The 21,100-nt window shown below is 49.0% G+C and overlaps 1 protein-coding gene across 5 annotated transcripts in view; it reads right to left on the reverse strand.

The window, feature by feature from the left end:
- The window catches only part of LOC147096872 (homeobox protein Meis1-like), a 639,590-nt gene that overhangs the window by 471,030 nt on the left and 147,460 nt on the right, over window positions 1-21,100 (reverse strand). For all 5 annotated transcript variants that reach the window (XM_085973574.1, XM_085973575.1, XM_085973579.1 and 2 more), the window contains exon 6: window positions 15,048-15,197. In XM_085973574.1, the coding sequence (XP_085829700.1) occupies window positions 15,048-15,197 (150 nt within the window). The remainder of the gene's footprint in view (window positions 1-15,047; window positions 15,198-21,100) is intronic.

A 21,100-nucleotide genomic window follows, 5' to 3' on the forward strand; every position in this document is an offset into this window, starting at 1 on the left:
GGCTGAGGGGGGACCTGATTGAGGTGTACAAAATGATGAGGGGCATAGATAGGGTAGATAAAGAGGAACTTTTCCCCTTAGTAGGGGGGTCAATAACAAGGGGGTATAGATTCAGGGTAAGGGGCAGGAGATTTAGAGGGGATTTGAGGAGGAATTTTTTCACCCAGAGGGTGGTTGGAAGCTGGAACTCACTGCCTGAAAGGGTGGTAGAGGCAGGAACCCTCACAACATTCAAGAAGCATTTGGATGGGCACTTGAAATGCCATTGCATACAAGGCTATGGACCAAATGCTGGAAAATGGGATTAGACTGGACAGGGATTGATGGACGGCGCAGACACGATGGGCCGAAGGGTCTCTTTCTGCGCTGTAAAAAGTCTATGACTCTATGTGATCCCAGGGGACGCTTCGAACTAACTGCGCCCCTGGGATACGCAAGCACTGCGCGCCGGCAGCTGGAGCAGGCCCAGGATCGGAATCCCACGCGGGCCCACAGCTCAACGGCCGGCGCGCTGGGTAAGTGCAGGTCGGGGGCTTGCACCCGTGGGAAGCCCCCGACCCGAATTTCTGGGCCATTAAGAGGAGCAGATAGGGTAGATAGAGAGAAACTATTTCTGCTAGTTGGGGATTCTAGGACTAGGGGGCATAGTCTAAAAATTAGAGCCAGACCTTTCAGGAGTGAAATTAGGAAACACTTCTACACACAAAGGGTGGTAGAAGTTTGGAACTCTCTTCCGCAAACAGCAATTGGTGCTAGATCAATTGTTAATTTTAAATCGGAGATTGATAGATTTCTGTTAGCCAAAATTATTAAGGGATATGGGCCAAAGGCGGGCAGATTGAGTTAGGTCACAGGTCAGCCATAATCTCAGTGATTGGCAGAACAGGCTCGAGGGGCTGAATGGCCTCCTCCTGTTCCTGTGTTCCTATCTGCAGTATTTTGCTTTTGAACTAATCGCACATGAATTATGTGGTTTGGTTACTCCCTCAAGCAAGTACCGGGTATTTTTCACTTTTGGTGATGGTGACACCCTGCCCAATTTTCATTGACTTCAATTGAAAGGTAAGTAAAGCAGGGAATGTAACAGGCAGACAAACCAATATCGTCCATTTTACACTATTGTAAAAATTAAAAGTTACCCCTGTAGTTTTCTAGAAAACTGAACAAATCTTTTGCATTGAGTAAGGCAAGAGATGTGATTTTCAACACAGCAGGTATTTCATACGTTCCTTATGTATTGTGACAAAATGAAAGGGATTGCTACCAAAACTTGACAAAGTATTTCATTTTTATCATAATTACACCTGCCTCATCACAACAAGGCCGTCTCAATGCCACTTAAAAGTACAGGCCCAGCATTTCACACAGTACTTTTTCTTCCACATAAGGATGGAGTGAAAGAGGTAGACCCTTTGATTCAACCACTTTCGCACTGCAGTGATGCAGTGCGCCCGATCCACCACCTTAAACATTCACTCCCTCCACCACCGGCGCACCGTGGCTGCAGTGTGCACCATCTACAAGATGCACTGCAGCAACTCGCCAAGGCTTCTTCGGCAGCACCTCCGAAACCCGCGACCTCTATCACCTAGAAGGTCAAGGGCAGCAGGTGCATGGGAACACCACCACCTCCAAGTTCCCCTTCAAGTCACACACTATCCTGACTTGGAAGTATATTGGCCATTCCTTCATCGTCGCTGGGTCCAAATCCTGGAACTCCCTCCCCAACAGCACTGTGGGAGCACCTTCACCACACGGACTGCAGCGGTTCAAGAAGGCGGCTCACCACCACCCTCCTGAGGGCAATTAGGGAAGGGCAATAAATGCTGGCCTTGCCGGCGATGCCCACATCCCACAAACTAATTTTTTAAAACCTTAACCTTAAACCTAACCCTAACCTATAACCCGGAGGAAAGGTCGCGGGTATAATCCTTTGTGCCAAGTTAGCTGGTCTTGCCTGAGGTACCGACTTTCAGATGAGGTGTTAAGCCTCTTCTTCAAAATAGTGCCATGGGATCTATTATGTCCGCCCTCTCAGGTGGACATAAAAGATCCCATGGCACTATTTCGAAGAAGAGAAGTGCTTGCGAAAGGCACTATAGAAATGAAAGACTTTCTTTCTTCTTGTTGCATTTCCCAGGGAACCCAGATGCAAGGAGCAAAGGTCCATCCTCTATCTGCCTCCGTGGTAAGTACACTCCCCTGTGTACAACTGAAGTGCACAGACCAGAAAGGTCGAGGGTAGAATCCCTGGTGCCGAGGCAGCTGAGCTTGCTATGATTGGCCTGAGCGAAGATAGGGTAAATTGGCCCGGGTTCCCGCTGCTGATCACTTTCCAGTCACCCCTGCCGGACAATTCACCCACGTGGACGTGTGAGGTGAGGATAGAGTTTTACCGCGAGGCCCTCCACAGTCAAATAGTCAATGCCCCCTCACCGTCCACGCTCTCACAAGAAGGACGGTTGGGTTGCTTGGGTGAGGGGCTGGATGGTGGCAGGTGCTGGCAAAAAAAGGTGTCGCCGCAACAGTCAGCGCCCATCGGAGCCGAGGGGAGAAGATTCCTGCTAAAACGAGCTGAGCTTGGCAGTGTGAGAATGAACTTTAAGTGCACCGTGAATGTTCACAGATCGGAAGCACGGTGAGCTGCTTCTCCAGCAGCTGTCAGTTTGTTAGGAGGGCTCATGTTTTTTTAAAGAATGAATTTTATTGTAATATGCAAAGTTTATCATATTTTAAAAAGTCACAATATAAACCTGTTTAAAAGCTAAAGTTTGCAAGAAAATGATGGGGATTGACACCTGTGTATCCCAGTATATACAATCCTAATTTTATAATCCAGTGAATGCACTCCTAACAGCTTCATTCGCAACTCCTCAGATAATGAAGCAGTCCGTGCCCGCATTCAGCAAGACCTGGACGACATTCAGGCTGATTAGCGGCAGGTAACATCCATGCCACACAAGTGCCAGGCAATGACTATCCCCAACAAGCGAGCATCTAACCACATCCCCTTGACATTCAACGGCATTACCATCACCAAATCCCCCGCCATCAACAACCTGGGGGTCACCATTGACCAGAGACTTTACTGGACCAGTAATCATTCCTGTCAGGGGGAGGAGTAGAGGCAGCTTAGGGGCCCCGCTTACTGCTTGTTAATCTTTTGCTTGTGTACCTGAATATGAGCCCCACCTCGTGGCATGTTAATGTTTTGCTAACGATATGCCGCACGCCATTTACCATGCTTGGGCAGGCATGCCTGCGCACAGGAAAGCCCCAATTATAACCACGCTAACATGGCACAGTGCCACACAGACCAGGGCCCAAGTGCCAGCGCCCACGTTGGCACCACAAAAAAAAACAACCCAACCCGACCCGCCCCCGGTGACACCCACCAGTGAAAACGGTCGTTGCTGCATTCAGAGCGTTACGCAGAATGCACGGCGCACACACGGGGCGCTCGGCCCAACCGGCCCATGCCAGTGTTCACGTTCCACGCGGCCTTCTGAAAGTGGGGTTTGACATGAATCAGTCATTCATGAAAGAAAGACTTATGAAATAATACTGAGCGGCCTGCGGGTGGCGCTGTCCAGGGAGAGTATAAATACTCGGGCACGGGCCCAGCTTGCGCAGGACATTCTTAACAGGAACTAGTGAAGGACACAACTAGACCTCCATGTTGTAAAACAGTTGATTAAAGCTTTGTTTAACGCTTAGACCAAGTGCCTAGTAGTTTTCTTACATCAGGGTTCGTGGGGGGTGGGGGGGGGATTGGGTAAATTGATGTGCAGCTAACATTTCACAAAACACGACCCCTGCACAAAGGTCTCCCAGCTGCTGTGTGTATCTCAGCCCCCAGACTCACTGATGCACACAGACAGACAGACAAGGACACTCAAGCTGCCTGTTGCTTTCGGGCCTCACTGGGAGACAGTTTCTCCAGCGGTGATGGCCAGCCCCTGCGAGACTCTGTTTGAAGTCCTGCAGTTTGATTCCCTCCTCCTCCTTCTCTTTCCTTTTGGCCGCGTTTCATTACCGAACCATTTTATTTCTTCAAGTCCTAATTGACTTGCATCTGTTTCCTGCGGGACTCATTCAGAAGATTGTCATAAAATATGTGCGATTGAATTGCAGCTGTTTCATGTGTTAGTTCATGTGAACAGCGCCCAGATGTGAGGCTTTAATAATTAGGGGCACACACTGAACACAAAAAGGGAATGTGTAAAGCTTAATATGATGTTTTTTTCAAGACTTAAATCCTTCCCCCATTTCTGGGAAGGATCTTTCAGCCTCCCCCCAACTCTGACCCGAACTCCTGAATACGCTACGAGAAAAAGCTAGTTTAATAAAGATATCTTTCTCTCCATTTTGCCTCGTGATACTACTGTGGTCAGTTCTCCTCTGAACTTTCCCCTCTTGTTCTTCCTCAGCTCTTCCTCCTCCCTTCGAAGTGTTCTCCCCGGTGCCCTGGCCGGTATTTATCCCTTGATCAACATCCCTAAAACAGATACAATAGCAAAATACTGCGGATGCTGGAAATCTGAAATAACAATAGAAAACGCTGGAAAAATTCAGCAGGCCAGGCAACATCCGTGGAGAGAGAAACAGAATTAACGTTTCGGGTCGAAACCCTTCTTCAGGACTGAGAAAAAAGCAGGAAATGAAACAGATTAAAAGGCCAGTTTGGGGGCTGGGAAATGGGGGAGGGGATGAAAGAACAAAAGGGAAGGTCTGAGAGGTGAAGAGACATTAAGAGATATTCAAGGCGAGACGAGATGGTAATAGGACAGGTAAAGAGACAAAGGATGGCTCTAGATGAAGTGTGAAATGCGCTGGCAGAGTGAGAGACAGCTGCCGTGTGGGAGAGAAAAAAAAGAAAAAGGCACAAACCAAAGGTGTGGATAAAAAATATATAAAAATATAATAGGGGCCGAGGTTATGATCTGAAATTGTTGAACTTGATATTGAGTCCGGAAGGCTGTAAAGTGCCTAATCGGAAGATGAGTTCATCTAGAGCCATCTTTTTTCTCTTTACCTGTCCTATTACCATCTCGTCTCGCCTTCAATATCTCTTAATGTCTCTTCACCTCTCAGACCTCCCTTTTGTTCTTTCATCCCCTCCCCCATTTTCCAGCCCCCAAACTGGCCTTTTAATCTATTTCATTTCCTGCTTTTTTCTCGGTTCTGAAGAAGGGTTTCGACCTGAAACGTTAACTCTGTTTCTCTCTCCACGGATGTTGCCTGGCCTGCTGAGTTTTTCCAGCATTTTCTGTTGTTATTTCAGATTTCCAGCATCCGCAGTATTTTGCTATCGTTCCCTTTAAAGATGTTAGTCGCCCCAACCACTCCACGTATATACCAATGTGATATTTTCCATATCAGTCGTTCTTCCAATTTACTGCCAATTGATGCTGAAGTACAGTTCAAGGGTATTAAGGGTTATGGGTCCAAGGAGGTGCAGATCGGCCATGATCTAATTGAATGGCAGAACAGGCCCGAGAGGCTGAATGGCCTCCTCCTATGTTCCTTTTTTTTATTAATTCATGGGATGTGGGAGTCGTTGGCAGCAGCCAGCATTTATTGCCCATTCCTAATTTCCCTTGAGTGGCTCGCTCGGCCATTTCAGAGGGGCGGTTAAGAGTCAACCACATTGCTGTGGGTCTGGAGTCACATACAGGCCAGACCGGGTAAAGATGGCAGATTTCCTTCCCTAAAGGACATTAGTGAACCAGATGGGTTTTTACGCCAATCCGATAGTTACACGGTCGCTGTTCCTGATACTAAGCTTATTGCAGATTAATTTAACTGAATTTAAATTCCCCAGCTGCCGTGGTGGGAGTTGAGCCTCTTGTCCTCCGACTACGGGCTCGAATTTCCCAGGGCCGTGGAGGCGGGAATGGAGGCGTGTGGGCTGTTAAAATTGCAGAATGGGGGGGCACGAACCCTTCCCGCCCCCAACCCGCCTCCATGCCCGTTTCCCAGGAGGCGGGTACCTGACCTGTGCTGGGAGCCGCCTCCCCGAGGTGGGAAGGGGATTAGTGCCAATTAACTGTCTGTTAACAGGTAGTTAACAGGCAGTTTTTGGCCTAATCCCTATTTTTAGCCCTGAAGTGTGGGCTTCCCAACAGCTCCAAACCTCGGCAATGTTAGCAAAGCGGACCGTCGGGCTGAAGGGCTTGGAGGGTTCGAGATGTCCGGTGTTCAGGTGAGTGATGGGTGCATGAGTGCAGAGGTAAGTGTGCTTGGTGTGTGTAATGTGTTTAAATAAGTTTTACTTTCCTTTACTTACTATTGCAGCCTTCCTTCCTTCAGGTCTCGGGAGTCCCTCATCTCACCGGCACAGAAAGCAGAATGGCCGCGAGCTGTCAAAAGTTGCAGCATTCAGCTTTCTGTTCTGGAGAGATTTCTAACTGAGTCTGTGGCGAAGGACTCAAGTTAGAAGTCAGATTGTCAGTGTTTGACAGCTTCACAGAGCTGTCAAACGCTGATATTTCATCTGTCAAAAGCTCTTGACAGATGAAATGTCAATCACTGACATCACCTGTAACCGGGTGTCCCTTAATTGGCCTGCTGAGCCCGCTGGGCGGTCTCAACAAGGTCAATCAAGGGAAAATCGCGTGAGTTGGCCACAAATCGATGGAGGCGGGACTACAACCCAAAAAGTGGGAGTCCCGCCTCCATCACGTCCCCATTGACAAAATCCAGCCCTATGAGTCCAGTAACATTACCACTACGCTACCGTTCCTTGACCATGTTGTGTGGTGGGCCCACTCCTCGAAGAGCTGGGTGGATAGCACCAAACTCATCTCACATCGGACCCTCACAGCAAGCAGGGAACTCTCCCATTCCATCGATCCAGGCTGGATTTGGACTCTAGGTCCTGATGTGAGGGGACAAGGTCCGACTCGCTCCACCACCCAGGGCCAGTGGCACTGGCTTACAGTGCCTGGAGGGTAATGAAATTCCCGGTTACACACTACGAAATTGGACCAAGTATTATCTCGGCGGTGAAAAATCACAGATTGGTTCGTGGGATTATACCATCTCGCACCTTTCGCCATGATGCATTCCAAAAACAGAACGAGGAACACCAATTTCCGCTCAATAGAAGTTTAAATGATAAGGCGCTAGTGAGCAGGATATGGAACAAAGCCTAATCCAATTCACCTGGAATGACTCTGGGCCCAGACACAACATGCGCTGATGTTCTGCAGCGTAATGTGCACTTTGTTGAATGATGTCCAAATCTTCTAAAATGCTGATTAATTTTGTTTAAATTTATTCCGGACCCTCCCCCATCAGCAGCAAGGACGAAGGAGAAAATTACACTGGGAGTTAATATAAATGTCCTTAAATGAACTCCTGAATATTCATGAGGCAATTCGTGTCTTTAACATCGCAAAGTGATTTGATTCACTAAGCCTTGTTCTTGTCTGCACTGGCTATGTGGGGAAAGGGCAGGGGCAGTGGGACTAATTGAATAGCTCTTGCAAAGAGCCGGCACAGGCACGATGGGCCGAATGGCCTCTTTCTGTGCTGTGCCCTACGCAAACTTGATGTCATCCAAAATTCTGCTGCCCTTTTCCTAACTCGCACCAAGTCCCGTTCACCCATCCCCGTGTGCTCGCTGACCTAAATTGGATCCCAGTTAAGCAGTGCCTCGATTTCAAAATTTTCATCCTTGTATTCAAATCCCTCCCTGGCCTCGCCCCTCCCTATCTCTGTAATCTCCTTCAGCCCCACAACCCCCCGAGATATCTGCGCTCCTCTAATTCTGGCCTCTTGAGCATCCCTGATTATAATCACTCCACCATTGGTGGCCGTGCCTTCAGCTGCCGAGGCCCTAAGCTCTGGAATTCCCTCCCTAAACCTCTCCGCCTCTCTACCTCTCTCCTCCTTTAAGACGCTCCTTAAAAGATACCTCACTGACCAAGCTCTGCCCTAATTTCTCCTTGCATGGCTCGCTGTCAAATTTTGTTTCATAATGCTCCTGTGAAGCACTTTGGGATGTTTTACTACATTAAAGGCACTAGATAAATGCAAGTTGCTGTTGTTGTATGATTCTATGACTGACCTTGGTTTTTTCCGTACGTCATGTGCTATCTGTAGGTGAGGCATTGGCTGGTGTCCTGGTCTGTCCATGCCTCAGTTGCTGGGAGAAAGGAGAACTGCCCCTAAACCCCATCCCTGCCCGAATTTCCTCCCTGCCTTTCCTTTGGGAAAACCTCTGGCAGCTTGAGAATTTCCCCGCAGTAACGCGCATCAAATTGGGAGCCCCGGGGATGTGGGAGGTTGGGGAGGAGCACTCCATCCCATAATAAAGCATGGCGAGTCACTGAGTGAGAGGTGCGGAGAAAATGGCTGAAGCGGAGTTCCCTGAACCCCAGTCTATCCCAGCATTGTACTCCTGCCCGCGGGGATTGAGTCTGAAGATGGCCGCCTGGAAAATGCATCAAAGTGGTTCCCATGGGAGCCGAATCTTCTGGCATGAGGGCCTTAGCCTGCGGAATTCCTTCAACATTCCTCGGGTCTTCGTGGGAGGGGCTGGTGGGGGAGGGGTATCGTTTGCACGACAAACATATAAATATATCGAGTTGGCACATCCCCACAGAGTTTCCAGTGGCACCTTCCGTGTCTCTCCAAGAGGAATGCTGGATTGGGCTGCACCAATGGAGACGGGGGGGGGGTATTTTTTTGGTCCCATGCCAGCTCTGATTATTGCCCAGGTATGGAGAGCCATTGAGTGTGGGACATATCATCTCTCTTAGGAGAAAGGCAGATTACTAATAGAAAGACTCGCCTTTGCCCTTTGAGTGGCACAATCCTTCCATATGTCCTCCGACCCACCACTGGAGAAGCACATGCATTCTGTCATAGAATCATAGAATGATACCGCACAGAAGGCGGCCATTCGGCCCATCTTTGGTAGAGCTATCCAATTAATCCCACTCTTCCTGCCCTTTCCTCGTAGCCCTGCAAATTTTTTCCCCTTCAAGCATTTATCCAATTCTCTTTGAAAGTTATTATTGAATCTGCTTCCACCGCCCTTTCAGGCAGCGCATTCCCGATCACAACAACTCACTGCATCATCTAGGGTCTTCCACGGACGCACAAAGAACAATCCCCCAACTCTAAATCCTGGAACATTGATAGACGTGCTCTTGAGGCGTTGAGGCCTGCTCAGTTAGGCTTTCAACTAATCCCTGTTTTTGATGTCGTATCAAGAAATGCCTTTTAAAAATGAGCTGAACACGTGTCTGTTTCTCAGGACAGGATTGGACGTCAGAAAAATAAGCAGAGAGGAAAGGGGTGTGACAATGTCTAGAGCATGAGGATCCCCAAGCCCCTGTGAGCTTGGAGGGAGCTGGCGCCCTAGAGGAATTTCTATCCCAAGATGTCAGATCAAGAAAGGCAACTCGGAGTACAAATACACAAATCACTAAACGTTGCAACACAGGTTAGCAAGGCCATAAAAAAAGCAAACCGAGCACTAGGGTTTATTTCCAGAGGTGTAGAATTGAAAGGTAGGGAAGTTATGCTAAACCTGTATCGAACCTTGGTTAGACCACACTTGGAGTACAGTTCTGGTCGCCATGTTATAAAAAGGATAGAGAGTGAGACCATGAGTGGATTGTGTTGGAAGGGTCGGGCTTGATGTGCCGAACGGCCCTCTCTGGTCCCACGCGATTCGACATTGAGATTGTGCTGACTCAGAGACACGAGCCTTCTGCTGTTCACAGGCTGGTTTTCGATTGTGCTCAGTGGCCCAGCCTGACACTGAGAAAGCCTGAGGCAGTGGGTCAGAGCGTGCTGATTGAAGCTCCACATAGCACGGAAGTCAGAACTAGGTCATCCTGTAATTGTTCAGAGTGTCTGTCGACACCACTGCCTCAGCCAATGAGCTGGAGGCGGGGCGGGACTTACGGCAAGACTCACAGCAAACAATCTATTTCACAGCAAACAATCTCTATTTAATCAGCAAACAGAGTCTATTTCACAGCAAACAATGTCTATTTACTCAGCTAACAGAGTCTATTTAAACAGCGTGCTACAGCAAACAGTCTACAGAGTCTATTTAAGAAGAGTCTCGATGAACTACAGCAAACAGAACTCATGACCGAAACTACAGCAACCTCCCCCAATAAAAGCAGGGTGATTTCTCCAGTAAAATGCAGAGAGTGGGGGATAGCTACATAATACAAATTATGTGAGTAAAATCGATCCCAGTCACTTACAGCAGTGCGTTCTCCAGGCATGATTGACAGGGTAATTACCCAATCATCTCCATTCTGGCCGGAACTTGTGGTGTCACTATATGCAGCCGTAATGGTTACACTGCCAATTGGTGAATTGCTCTTTCAATGGTTGACTGCCGTGGTGGATCAGTGTTAGCTGCACACTGACATGGTGAGTGGGACATACTAGGGCACGACATGGCTGTACTGTACTGTCAGTCATGGGCAAATTGCCATGGCTACCAGCTGGGCAAGTGGTGCAACCTACTTCACCGGGGTAGGGTCAACTTGTTCCCCCCTTCACCAGGGACACAAACAAGAGTAAATGAGGTTCCACTGTTAGGGTTAGGCAAAGACACATAGCGCTCCTGGTGGCTCAGCTGATGCATGCTCCACTGTGTGTTGGGTGAGTCCAAGGCCCCAAGTTTCATCACTTCTGGGGTTCAGTGGTGGGCTTACTACAATTAGCCTCAGTGCCATTGGATTGGGGGTGGGGGGAGACGGGGAACAGACACAATGAGGATGCCTGCTCCAGGCCATTATACATTGTCCACTACCAGATATTTATTGTGTGTACTTTGGGAGGGAACGAGATGGGGTTTGCTTGCAATGCCTACCATAGTCAAATAGCCTACTGGCATCATTCCCCAATCTCACATATGAAGACTGGCCACTGGAGGTACTGGAGGGCTGCTGGGGGAATCGCATTCCAGCATGAGTCAAGAGAGGAGGGGAGAAACCGGGAAAAGGGACTTAATCAAATAGTTGGGGTGGGGTGGGGGTGGAAGCGGCACAGAGACTGGGACCAGCGGGTACAGTGTCTCACAAGAATTGGCCCAATTCATGCCGTGCCCCCAGGTGCCGAGGTGACAGGATGCAGCATAATCGAGGGAAGATCTCCCCTAGACTGAGCCGGAACCTGCGGATCACCACCTCGTCCTCAGCATGCAAACCCCGAGTATGGCTATCGATGGAGGAGACCGGATTCAGTTCCCCATCTCCTGGTTGAAGAGCCCAGCGCCCATTGAAGGAGGGATTGGCCAGGATACTGGGAGAACGCCCCTGCTCTTCGAATGGCCCTGTGGGATCTATTCTCGCCGGCTGAACAGACCTCAGTTTAAATCAAACTAGCTAGCAAGGTCAATGGAAAGAGGAATCGGGCCTGGTGTATAATGGGCAGCTAATTTGATCTCGCCTGTCCAAAATTAACAAACCCTTAGCCACTGAAACTCCCTTTAAGAAGCCTTCTCAGCTAAGCCGTGTCCCGGGACTCATCCCCCCCACTTCCCCACTCCCCCCCACCCCCCTAACAACCAGTGGGCTCGATGCCCACAGTGGGTGGAGCCTCTCTCAAAGTGAGAAAAATTCAGCCTGGGGCCTTTTTTTTTAAACCAGTAATGCATTGAAATGAAGCCTGTGCGTAGGCCCCGTGCTGTGGCGCCCACGCGGCCTGCGTAAGAATGGCCAGGCTGCAAGTCGGACGGGATAGGTCACAGGCCCGAAACTGCGACCGGTGCCCCCTGCTAGCGGGACTCCATGTCAGCAGTGGAGCCTCATACGAAGAAAAGTCAGGGTTAGTGTCGCTACTCTCCAAACAGAGAATCATTTGAAGGATAAAGTATTAAATTAAGTAACTCCAACATTGATTCAGTTCATTCCCAAGGGTGAATCTCTGATTTTCTTCCGTCCTCTCCTAATAGCACTGAGTTACACTGGGCTGCGTTGCCACGTGCACCAGCAGGCCTCGCACATGTAGTTATTTCTCAAACAGGAGCCTGGACAGTGTCAGACTGAGAATCAAACCTGGGGAAATCCTGTTCCATTCCCACTCCTGAGCAGTTCACTCAACAACTGATCCACTCTGGGAGCAAATAATCGAGCTCGAGCTCTAGCTCTAACTAAAGGGGGCCTACCTTGATGGCAGCGACGGCAATGATCCTTATACCATACGGTCAAAGCACATACAGACCAGCCAAAGATTCATTACATTAGCTTTCAAATTCTGTAGAGGGAGGGTGGGGGGGTCGGGGGAGGGTGTTGTGTGTTGAACGATCTCCCAGTTTCAAGAAACAGTATGCCTTTTGTCTGAACTGAACTATGACAAATGAAGTTTGTAGATAATAGTTTTACCATCCTTGGGACTGGCAGCGATACTGTGCAATTCAACTGCGCGCTTCCAAACCCATTTGGAGAGGTCAGGACGCTGGCTTGCCAGGAGCCTGGTTTTCTCTTGGCACCCATTTGGGGCCCAATTCAAGATCCCGCGACTAAAGCTGGACAAAGAAAAACACAATGGCGCAAGGGAGCGAATTAAAGTCCAAGCCACGCATCGGAAAACGTCTTTCTGCTGAGCCGTTAAACCGAGGCCCCGTCTGCCCTCTCAGGTGGACGTGAAAGATCCCACGGCGCTATTCCGAAGAAGAGCACCGAATCACAGAAACCCCACAGTGCAGATAGAGGCCATTTCGGCCCATCGAGCCTGCACCGACACATATCCCACCCTATCCCCGTAACCCCACGTATTTAATCCCCCTAACACTAAGGGTCAATTTATCATAGTCAATCAACCTAACCCGCACATCTTTGGACTGTGGGAGGAAACCGGAGCACCCGGAGGAAACCCACGCAAACACAGGGAGAATGTACAAACTCCACACAGACAGTCACCCGAGGCCAGATTCGAACCCGGGTCCCTGGCGCTGTGAGGCAACAGTGCTAACCACTATGCCACCGTGCAGCAGGGGAGTTCTGGCTAATATTTGACCCTCAAACAACATCACTAAAAACAGATTATTTGGTCGTTTATTTAATTGCTGTTTGTGGGAGCTTGCTGTGCACAAATTGGCTGCCGCGTTTCCTACATTACGACAGTGACTGCACTTCAAAAGTGCTTCATTGGCTGTGAAGTGCTTTGGGACGTCTTGAGGTCGTGAAAGGCGCTGCAGAAATGCAAGTTCTTTCTTTCTATTACAGAGCTAGCAGTTTCAAAGACAAGGACATAGCAATCTCTGGGAAGACTAGAAGGCTAAACAAGGCCGGTCAACCCTTGCCTACGAGCAGGAGTCCAAGCTTCTGCCACTCCTGCTAAAGTGTCCCCCAAATGGGAGTCCGGCACCAACACCGCCTACGAAACCCGTCTGACCAGCAGCCATCACCCGAATTCAGGCTTCCAAGACACGCAATACAATTCCAATGTTCCACTGCTAAAGCCAGCATGCAGTCTCCATGAAACATCTTTGCTGATTTGTGGATTCGAGCACACACGAGCCGTGCAAAGAACAGAAGAGGTAGCAACTGAGGGGTAGAGTCTCCGAGTCCAAGCCCGCGCAACAAGTACCTCGACACTCGCGAGCGTTTCGTGGAAAATTAGCGGGCTGTTGCCTACGATTTTCCGATAGGCGCTCCCAATGAGGGAGGCGGCCCGTTTTTGTAAATGTCAGCTCGAAGAATCTGAAGCTGTACTCTGCCCCCCCAATACGCCTGGACCCCAGCCTTAGTGAAACGGCAGTGTGATACTTCCTTTGCCCACACCAGCCATAGAACATAAGAGCGGGGAGGTTATGCTTGCACTGTATGAAGCACGGGTTAGACCACAGCTGTGTACAGTTCTGGTCACCACATTACAGGAAGGATGTGATCGCACTAGAGGATACAGAGGAGATTTACGAGGGTGTTTCCAGTACTGGAGAATTTTATAGCTAATGAGGAAAGATTGGATAGGCTGGGGTTGTTTTCTTTGGAACAGAGGAGGCTGAGGAGAGATTTAATTGAGGTGTATAAAATTATGAGGGGCCTAGATAGAGTGGATAGGAAGGAGCTATTTCCCTTAGCAGGGAGGTCAGTAACCAGGGGACAGAGATTTAATGTAATTGGTAGAAGTATTAGAGGGGCGTTGAGGAGAACTTTTTCACCCAGAGGGTGGTGGGGGTCTGGAACTCACTGCCTGAAAGGGTGGTCGAGGCAGAAACCCTCATCACATTTAAAAAGTACTTGGATACGCACCTGAAGTGCCATAACCTACAGGGCTACGGACCGAGAGCTGGAAAGTGGGATTAGGGTGGAGAGCTCTTATGCGGCTGGCACAGACAATATGGGCCGAATGGCCTCCTTCTGTGCCGTAAACGTCTATGATTCTATGATACTGTTGAGGGGGGGCGGTGGTTGACGATTTAACGCCATCTTATGCCACGTTATGATGAGCGTCGCACAGCGGGCCCTTGCCCACGAGGAATTGGCTCGCGACCTTCCCAAAACTCATTGCATGCAGGAGCCTTACAGTGAGAGAGGACTCACCCCGTCAATCCGGACTGGATTTGTGCTCAGTGCCCTGAGTCAACGGGCAGTGTCTAATCCACAGCACCATCCAAGGTCAAAGAAACAACACTGGCCTTGAAATGATGCTTTGGAATAATTGCTTAATGGTTTGTCTGATGCTTCTCTCCCTGTGACTTAAGGTCAACGAGATGAACGCTCCATTATAATTGCAGAGATGATATTCAGGCGAATACATTGCCACACAGTAATCCCACCATTTAATCTCCAGGTCATTGTAAGAATCAAGCAAAACAACACTGCAGGTATAATCCACCACCTTCCTTTATACAGTCAATAAATACTTATATCATTTTTGAAAAAGGAACTGCACAGATTGTTTGAGGGAACAACACCAGACTCTGGGGCAATTAACTACAGTCAAAGTACCATGACCAGATGGGATTTGGAGGATTTCTGCCACAACCGCCTGGCTCATACATCTGAAAGGAGGCCTGTGCCTTTCACCGCTTTTCCGCCGGCTGAAGAAATGCTTCCTACCTGGTCAGAGAGGCTGGTGCAGGATCCTGTGAAATCTTCCAGGTCGGATTTTGAGCCTCCGTCGCGATCATCGATCACTAAGTCGATCGGCATTTTCCCCTTTAAGCAGCTGATGTACCGGTGGCAGAAATTATCGCATAGTTCGTGGACCTGCAACAGAACCCAGTCAGTTAGAGTGAAGCAAAGTAACGCTGTGGGTAAGAATCATAGAATCGTAGACGTTTACGGCGCAGAAGGAGGCCATTTGGCCCAGCGTGTCCGTGCCGGCCGACAAAGAGCTCTCCAGCCTAATCTCACTTTCCAGCTCTTGGTGCGTAGCCCTGTAGGTTACGGCACTTCAAGTGCATATCCAAGTACTTTTTAAACATGATGAGGGTTTCTGCCTCTACCACCCTTTCAGGCATTGAGTTCCAGATCCCCACCACCCTCTGGGTGAAAAAATCTTACCTCAACTCCCCTCTAATCCTTCTACCAATTACTTTAAATCTATGCCTCCTGGTTATTGACCGCTCTGCTAAGGGAAATAAGTCCTTCCTATCCACTCTATCCATGCCCCTCATAATTTTATACACCTTAATCATGTCTCCCCTCAGCCTAAACGCTACGAGTACATGGGTAATTCTATGGGTTATAGGTAACACTATCTTATCTCCCAATGTCCATTTCTGAACAACTAAAGGCAGGAATCCTCTAGCATTTCTCTGCATCATTTTAAACAACTTGGAACATGAATTCTTGATGAGAAGGTTTTAAGTGAAAAATGGACCCCATAGTTCTTCAATAGCCTTTACTCATATACCAGAACAGCAAGAGGGTAACAGACACCAGAAATATAATTTTATTTCCTCTGATCCTGGCTAGCCCCAAAGGAAGATAGGCAGATATCGCTCACAGTCAATCAAAGCCAATCCAGTGACAGACCCGCCAATCAGGGCCAACCAATTGACAGACTCGCCAATCAAGGCCAACCCATTGACAGACTCGCCAATCAAAGCCAACCCATTGACAGCCCCACTAATCAAGGCCAATCCATTGACAGACTCACCAATCAAAGCCAACCCATTGACAGACTTGCCAATCAAGGCCAACCCATTCGCAGACTCGCCAATCAAAGTCAACCAATTGACAGTCTCACCAATCAAAGCCAACCCATTGGCAGACACGCCAATCAAAGCCAACCCATTGGCAGACCCACCAATCAAAGCCAACCCATTGGCAGACTCTCCAATCAAGGCCAATCCATTGACAGATTCGCCAATCAAAGCCAACCCATTGGCAGACTCACCAATCAAGGCCAATCCATTGACAGACTCGCCAATCAAGACCAACCCATTGACAGACTCACCTATCAAAACTAACCCATTGACAGACCCACCAATCAAGACCAACCCATTGGCAGACCCACCAATCAAAGCCAACCCATTGGCAGACTCGCCAATCAAGGCCAACCCATTGACAGACCCGCCAATCATGGCCAACCCATTGACAGACCCGCCAATCAAAGCCACCCATTGACAGACTCGCCAATCAAAGCCAACCATTGACAGACCTGCCAATCAAGGCCAACCCATTGACAGACCCACCAATCAAGGCCAACCCATTGACAGACTCGCCAATCAAGGCCAACCCATTGACAGACTCACCAATCAAGGCCAACCCATTGACAGACCCGCCAATCAAAGTCAACCATTGACAGACCCACCAATCAAAGCCAATGCATTGGCAGACCCGTCAATCGAAGCCAACCCATTGGCAGGCTCGCCAATCGAAGCCAACCCATTGGCAGACTCGCCAATCAAGGCCAACCCATTGACAGACTCGCCAATCAAGGCCAACCCATTGACAGACTCGCCAATCAAGGCCAACCCATTGACAGACTCGCCAATCAAGGCCAACCCATTGACAGACTCACCAATCAAGGCCAACCATTGACAGACCCACCAATCAAAGCCAATGCATTGGCAGACCCGCCAATCAAAGCCAACCCATTGGCAGACCCGCCAATCAAAGCCAACCCATTGGCAGACTCGCCAATCGAAGCCAACCCATTGGCAGACTCGCCAATCAAAGCCAACCCATTGGCAGACTTGTCAATCAAAGCCACCCATTGTCAGACTCGCCAGTCAAAGCCAACCCATTGTCAGGCTCGCCAATCAAAGCTAACCCATTGGCAGACTCACCAATCAAGACCAACACATTGGCAGACCCACCAATCAAAGCCAACCCATTGGCAGCCTCGCCAATCAAGACCAACACATTGACAGACCCACCAATCAAAGCCAACCCATTGGCAGACTCGCCAATCAAGGCCAACCCATTGAAAAACACTTCTTCCATCAACAGGTCTATCAATCAAATCCACAGGTATCTGGGCAGTCTCCCAGAAACCAGTTAGCTAATTCACTTTTAGGGCAGAGCCAAACCTGAAGTTTTACTTGCGGGACCCCTCCCTGATGAGACAGTTAAAAAGCCCAGAACTGGAGGGGTGAGGTATTGATAGCCCAGCAATCCAAATTCAGCATTTCTAGCACTTTGGTGGATTTAAGCCTCTGCAAAAAAATGCATCCATTCTTGGGGTGGAGTACTCCAGCAATCTGGGTGGGCGACAGGAACTTGGAGTGAAACTCCAGTCAGGCCAGATTTCCGCTACCATTTCTGCTTCCGCCAGTAGTGGGCGGTGCTTTTTGCAATGGTGTCAGTTTGTACAGACTCCGCCGTAAGAGGCGACGCTGGCAGGATGATGCCATACACTGGTAGTCCCGCCAATCCCACCTCCTTCGCCTCCCAACGCCATGTGAGCCTGCATGAGGCAGAGGTACGAGCGAGCCGGGCAACTGATCCCGGTGGATGTGCTTCTCTGGGGCAGGCATTCACGGAGCTCTCAATGCAGCGACCAATCGCAGGGCAATTGATTGCTGTTGGGAAAGCAAGACATCGGGGATTGGAGGCCACTATTCTTCTGAGGCAGGAGCAACCAAAATGGCACAGTGGCTTGCTCAATATATGCAAGTACCCCGATCCCTGGATTTGGGACAGTTGGAAGTTTTGCTGATTCCCAAGAACAGCCCCAGGAGGCTGTCACAAAAAGAAAGAAAGACTTGCATTTTTATAGCGCCTTTCAAAACCTCAGGATGCCCCAAAGCGCTTTACAGCCAATGAAGTACTTCTTGAAGTGCAGTCGCTGTTGTAATGTAGGAGACGCGGCAGACAATTTGCGCACAGCAAGCTCCCACAAACAGCAATGTGATAATGATCAGATCATCTGTTTTAGTGATGTTGATTGAGGGATAAATATTGGCCGAGGACACCGGGGAGAACTCCCCCCTGCTCTTCTTCGAAATAGTGCCATGGGATCTTTTACATTCACCCAAGAAAGCAGACGGGGCCTCGGTTTAACGTCTCATCTGAAAGACGGCACCTCCGACAGTGCAGCGCTCCCTCAGTACTGCACTGGAGTGTCAGCATGGGTTACATGCTCGGGGTTCCGGAATGGGACTTGATACAGACAACTACTTGGCTGCCTCATTTCCTACATTACAACAGTGACTACACTGCAAAAGTACTTCATTGGCTGTAAAGCACTTTGGAACGTCCTGAGGTTGTGAAAGGCGCTATAGAAATGCAAGTGCTTCCTGTCTTTTTTCCAACAACTTCACTGAGACAGTTAACTGTGACTGTCTATCAGCCATCGTTACAAAGCAGGATTAGGGAGCCGGGATCACAACACGTTTATTAATGTGATAATTATCCTTGTTGGTGGGATTATTTATGTAAAATTTCCACATTTGATTCGTGGGTTCTCAATGTTAACATCTTAACATGTTGCGACTAAGTGAGCGGAGACACAGAACCTATTGGGACGAGTTCCCAATCTCGGTCATATCATAGCAAAGGTTCGGGACATCCCCCAAAGAGAAGGAAAAATCAGAGTGACAGTCTTTCCAAACCCTCGGTTGCCATCGTGTCCCTCTTGTCTGATGGATAAAGAACAGCCTTCACTCAGGATGGGGGTCCCGGGCGGGGGAGGGTGACCAACACAAGGAGGGCACCAAAAAACAAGGAGAAAGTAGGTGCGTTAAAATGAGGGGAAAGATCCCAAGCGCTCAAATAAAGCATGGGGTGCATTCATTGTGAATGCAAGCCCCGGATCTGAATCAGGATTTTGCAAACAGTCACGGAGGAGTCTGCGATTATTTCATGATATTTTCTTCATTGCTGCTGGTTTAAGTGACCTCAATGTTAACGATTTCATAACCAGCCATGGAGAGTACTCTCATCTTAATATTGCTCTTAATGATCAAAGACCTTGGCTACAACAGGAAGAGTTCCCTATTAGATCGAAAAGTTCCAGAGACAGCAGCTCTAATGATCACTGTTAATGAGGAGAACGGGCAATCATGACAGGAGATAAAAAAGTCTTAAGAATATTGTTTCAGAAACTTATCCTCAGGTTGCTATTCATTTTTTCTGAGAGAGAGAGAGAGAGAGACTCCAGATCTGACTCTCGGTCACTGCGGCCATCTGTGATACCGGAGTGATTCGCTCATTTGCCAATGTCCCTTTAATGAATGATTGATTTACCACTCCCAGCAATAAGAACTGGTTTTTATATGGTGTTGCTCCAGTGCAGTACTGAGGGAGTGCTGCACTGTCAGAGGTGCCGCCTATCGGATGAGATGTTAAAACCCAAGGCCGTCTCTCAGTTGGAGGCAAAAGATCTGGCGGCACTATTTCGAAGACGAGCAGGGGGATTACTGACCAATATTTATCCCTCAACCAACATCATTACAACAGACGATCTGGTCATTTATCGCAGTGCTGTTTGTGGGAGCTTGCTGTGCGCAATTTGGCTGCCGCCTTTCCTACGTTGCAACAGTGACTGCACTTCAAAAAGTACTTCATTGGCAGTTAGCGCTTCATTCAAAAGATTTTAAAATAAAGTGCACTCTAAAAGGAATCGTGTATTGAGGGGGAGAGAGAACGAGATGGAGCAGTGGGTTACACACTGACTCTGGGCTCACGTCCAGCCCAGACCTTTCTCTCTCTACTGGCCGGAAGGATTCAATGTGAAATGAATCTCAGGACAGCTTCCAGCAGCTACAAATCCGCAGTGCAAAACCCTCACCTCCGTGCTCGCTGCCCTGCATTGGCTCCAGTGTTCCCGGGAAGCGAAGCGGCCGGCTTTTAAATGGATAAACCGCGCATGCGCGGAAATTTGAACGGGCCACGTTAATGGGGCCGTGCACCCAAAAAAAATTAGTAGGAACATTGATTGGCTCCTGGTCCTGCAGTGCCTCCATTTTAAAATTCTCATCCTTGTTTTCAAATCCCTCCATGGCCCTCACCCCCTCCCTATCTCTGAAACTTCCTCCAGCCCCACAACCCTCCGAGATCTCTGGGCTGCTCCAATTCTGGCCTCTTGCGCATCCCCGATCTCCTTCGCTCCACCATTGGCGGCCGTGCCTTCAGCTGCCAAAGCCCTAAGCTCTGGAATTCCCTCCCTAAACCTCTCCATCTCCCAACCTCTCCTTTAACTCAGTGTCAGTCGCCGCCGACTCACTCGGTGCACCAACCCCCCGCAGATACACTGGACCCCACTACAGCTCCCAGTGTAGAAAGCCCCTTCCCCTGGCTGGCTTTCCCCTGACTATATTTGCCTTGTACGTTCAGCTGCCTGGGCCCTAAGCTCTGGAATTCCCTCTATAATCCTCTCCACCTCTCTATCTCTCCTTTAAGATATGCCTTAAAACCTCCCTCTTTGACCAAGCTTTTGGTCATGTGTCTCAATATCTCCTTATGTGGCTCGGTGTCAAATTTTGCCTGATAATGCTCCTGTGAAGCGCCTTGGGGCGTTTAGCTACATTAAAGGCACTATATAAAAACAAGTTGTTGTTGTCTACAGCTCAGTGTGAGTTGACTGATGCTCCGCTGAGGAAGGGTCTCAGATACATTGCCGAGTAGAGCAGTGGGAGCTTAACTCTGCATCGATCTGTTCCACACCTGACCTGGGGTGGTCAATGCTGCCAGTAATATGTTTGGAAGATGTTCGGATC

The sequence above is a fragment of the Somniosus microcephalus genome, chromosome 34 (assembly GCF_052327205.1).
Source record: "Somniosus microcephalus isolate GS21.2 chromosome 34, FLI_Smic_1.0, whole genome shotgun sequence".
In the NCBI taxonomy this organism is placed as follows: Eukaryota; Metazoa; Chordata; class Chondrichthyes; order Squaliformes; family Somniosidae; genus Somniosus; species Somniosus microcephalus.